The sequence below is a fragment of the Eurypyga helias genome, unplaced genomic scaffold (assembly GCF_000690775.1).
Source record: "Eurypyga helias isolate BGI_N326 unplaced genomic scaffold, ASM69077v1 scaffold10904, whole genome shotgun sequence".
Classification (NCBI taxonomy): Eukaryota; Metazoa; Chordata; class Aves; order Eurypygiformes; family Eurypygidae; genus Eurypyga; species Eurypyga helias.
The window spans coordinates 353-4,279 of NW_010245802.1; the positions used below are offsets into that span (position 1 = coordinate 353).

The following is a 3,927-nucleotide window of genomic DNA, read 5'->3' on the forward strand; positions in this document are numbered from 1 at the left end:
TGGCTGTGCTACCAAGAACACATCCACTGCCTGTCCTGACAAGGCAGATCAGACCAAGGAGTGTCCAGAAACTCTACCTATGCATCTTCTGTTGTTTTTTCTTTGATGTTACACATCCATCTCCAGTCATGGCCTGGTCACACACCCCCGCGGTCATGCCAGGTCTCCATCGTGTCGCCCAAGGCACACGTTTATTAGAATTACCATGCTCTGAACCGCAGGACTTTGGAATCACAACAGAGATAAAGGAGTAACAAACACTAAGTGATAGGAGTGTATGGCTATTCTTACTACGCCAGCTATTGAAAAAGACACTTGTAATGAAAAAGACACTTGTAAACCTGATGAGTTACAAGCTAAGAGCAGTTTGTGTTATTACAGACTGCGTGTCAGCACATAGCTCGACAGGCTGGAAAACTCTCTTACAGAGCCGTCTTCGGTGCCAGCCCGTACCCAGGTGACACTTCTGCAGCTACAGGCATGAGACCTCGCGCTGAAGCGGATACAACAAAATGCCAGGAGACATGAAAACAAAACTTGTGTGTCCTGCTGGACTGCAGCCTGAGGCAGCATTCCCCAGCTTGGAGTGCACTTCTGTAGGAGCAGTAGATAATTTTGGTACAAGTCGTTCTGTCCATCCAGCTCAAAGGGGGAATTGTGTATGCACAGCTATGAACACCGCGTAGGAGGCTCAATGCAGTCAAAGTATTCGTATGGTAGTAAGGCATGCGGAAAACTCATGGAGAAACACAGCTAGGATTTCACTTCATATGAAAGGCATTTTTCTTTTTTTTCTAATTTACAAATTAGTTATGTTTAGATAAATTTTCATCTTCAGAGATATTTTCATCTTTGCCTTTATATACACAGATCTTACCTTGACTGCTGAGACATCCCCTCAAACTTGTTTGCAGCCTTAGTTGAAGGCGGGCCCAAATCATTACCTGAGGTTAAAAAAAAAAAGCACAATTTAAAAAAAGATCATTAGGATGACTGAAATAAAATCAGCAGAGGGTGCAACTTAAAGCGAAATACGTGTTCTTCCAGTATCCTCTATACAACATGTCTGAAGATTTTAAAGATAATTCTTCATTAATAGTTCTGTAACTGAAAAAGCGGCAGGGACCATAATAATCCAATGTGACCTTTCATATAACACATCTTAAAATGACTCGCTGGTAGCGCACATCTGCTGGAAAGAAAGATTGAATGACACTCAGTTACTGCTGTCAGGCATTTGTTTTGAACACAGGGTTCAATTTTCTCTGAAAGGAGGAGATACTGCAGGCTAGTATCAAAATAAATTCATTGCAGATGTTTACTTCTTGCATTATGAGGCACTTATTTTTTTTAAACCACCATGAATTTGATTTTATTCACAAAACATCAGATTTCTAAGGATTGGTATTTTATCCTACATAAAGAATAGTCTTTGATGACTAAATGACCAAGTAAGTGTGCTACCATAACCTGAGCATTAACTCTTGGAAAAGAAAAGGTCCCGGCTATACTCAATTCTGTCAAAAGGCAGCAAAATCCAAACCCAAGTGTTCCTGAACTCCTTCAGCAGAAGGCTGCTCTTTCATTTACCACCACCACCGCCAAGGTACTGTCACACTAACTACTTGATTTTAGTGCCTTCATCATTTCCCCTGCCCTCTTCTCATACAGCATCTCTAAACAACTTAGAAGCAGCTTCACCAACCGTTAGTAAATTTTGTCACTGAAAAAGATGTAAAGTGACATTTAACAATCCAAGAATGCAAAATACTTCCCATGCAAAAGAATGACATGTGCCTGGATACCATTCTTACAGCATTGAAGTCTAAAGAAAACAGCAGAAAAGGCTCATGTCGAGCCTTGCTAAAAATACATTTATATTTAAAAATGGAAAAAAGAAAAAAAAAGAGAGGTACAACAAACTCTTCACATGTAGCTACTACAGATAAAGCAAGGAAAAAGCTCTCATGGTTGCTATGGAAATCCAAAATAATCTAAACGACATTTTTAGAACATCTTTGAACAGTAACAGTTTGCTTAGACATAAGCTAAGGATTGCTCTGCTTGAAACTTCAATTAATGCACAGGTTAGAAAACAAATGCTGCAATTCAATGTAACAAGAAATATAACTACACAGAAAAAAGCTTCAAGGGAAAGCAGTGAACATCCAACAATATTTTTTAAACCAAAACCAGAAAGGCAGACACAAGAAAGTCCCTGCCTTATAAACACAGAACTTAATACTTGTTTCAAAGTCCATTTGGATTTTAAACAAGTTTTTGTACAGATCTCAGCTAAGAAAACAGGGGAAACGAGGCCCCTCTTCCACCCACTGAAGTTTAGTCTGCACTGTAGAGCAGAAAAGAGACAGAATAAGCAATGATCTTCTCTGGCCCTGCTTTGAAAAGCTGTTGTACTGCTATACAGTTCTTCACCTTCACCTCCACACCTGCACCTTTCCCAGACTTCCCTTTTCCTTCATCTGTTGTCTAGTATTTTTAAAGAAAAACTGGCACTAGCTTAGCATCTGGTTCCTACCACACTTCTCATTCTATTAGTATTACATCACAGAGTATTCCAGTATATGGTATTTTAGGTGCTGTTTGGGGCTTAAATATTTAGGCTGTTTAAAACTTTTGAAGTCCAAGCTCTTCAAAATGTCCTTACTAGCTCTGAAATAGCACAGGGCTGTTGGACTCCAGAACACAGGAAACATTTCTTTTTCCATAACCCAAACATCTGAAAAGTAGAGAATTGAGAAGATGCCCATTAGTTAATTCCTTGAGTAAAAGGCTTTGCTTTTCATTGGACTCTGCACTTCTTTTCATATTAAATCCTAGTTTAAATCACATATTTTACACCTGAGTACTCCATGATTTACCACATTTAACCCAATTTGCTGAAAAAAAGGGTGCTTTTAGGCTTGCAGTTTTTTTAGGCTAGTAATTTTGTGTTTATGTTAGAACAGAGAGGATACTCCTAAGATATAAGTAGTGCTTGGATGACCACCCTACATGGGCATGGGATTCCAGCACAGATGTTTGCAGATTTATGGAAAACCTGCCACCAAGACTAAAATTACAGAAAATTACATGGGCCTCAGATTTATAGCTACAGGGAGAAGTTGACAGCATAGAGCAATGTTTATTGAAAAGAGGAAGAATTTGAGTAGTCTGGAAAAGAGTTTCTAAAAAGCTTCTGTCAGAAAAGGTATCGTGTTAAAAAAAAGAGTGTTGTTTCTGTGTAACTTTTGTGGGTAGAAGGATGCAAACTTATCAGTCTTTGGATATGTACAGACAACATCACAAAACCCAAAAACATATTAAGACAAGACATCCTCCGCAGCTAGGTGTGAACACGTCACAGGAGAGATCTGGCACAGAGCCCAAGGAAACGAGCTCTTCAGGCAATCGGGAGAACCACAGGGATTCACGGAGGTCTACCTGCCCCAAATCAAGATCCGTCGGGACAAACAAGCTGGTTGGCACAGTAGCAGGGGTGAGGAAGCAGATGCAGAGTAGACGCAGTAGAGGAGGGGGCTGGGGTGAGGGCAGCCTGGGTGGAGAGAGGGAGGCAGCAGAGGAAACTGAACTGGGCCCCAGGGGAGCATGGAATATTTTCCATTTTCTCAAGTGAGACTCAGATACAGGAGCCTGAAAGCTGAGTGACAGAAGATAGAGCTGTTGATTTCTCTGAGCTGACGTTACATCAAGCTGCAATCACTGGGAAGCAAGCACCAGGTGAAAGAAACCAAAGATCATACACCATCCGCCATAAAGGTTTTCCCCTGCCCTTTTGTTTTGCGTTTCAAAACTCACCCCAAGGAATTGGGCCCTTATTCTGGGGTCCATGAGGTAGTGGGCTTGGTGGGTCAGAGAGGGTTCTTTTGTGTCCTGGGGGTGGGGGAGGTGGTCTCTTCTTGGAAA

At 41.0% G+C, this 3,927-nt stretch overlaps 1 protein-coding gene across 1 annotated transcript in view; it reads right to left on the bottom strand.

The window, feature by feature from the left end:
- Window positions 1-877: 877 nt before the first annotated feature.
- ASAP1 (ArfGAP with SH3 domain, ankyrin repeat and PH domain 1) overlaps window positions 878-3,927 on the bottom strand; it is a gene marked incomplete at both ends in the record, with an annotated part of 48,252 nt that continues 45,202 nt past the window's right edge. Inside the window, 2 exons of the mRNA XM_010150204.1 lie at window positions 878-944; window positions 3,820-3,927. The exon at window positions 3,820-3,927 is cut by the window's right edge and continues 84 nt beyond it. Coding sequence (XP_010148506.1) covers window positions 878-944; window positions 3,820-3,927 — 175 coding nt within the window. The remainder of the gene's footprint in view (window positions 945-3,819) is intronic.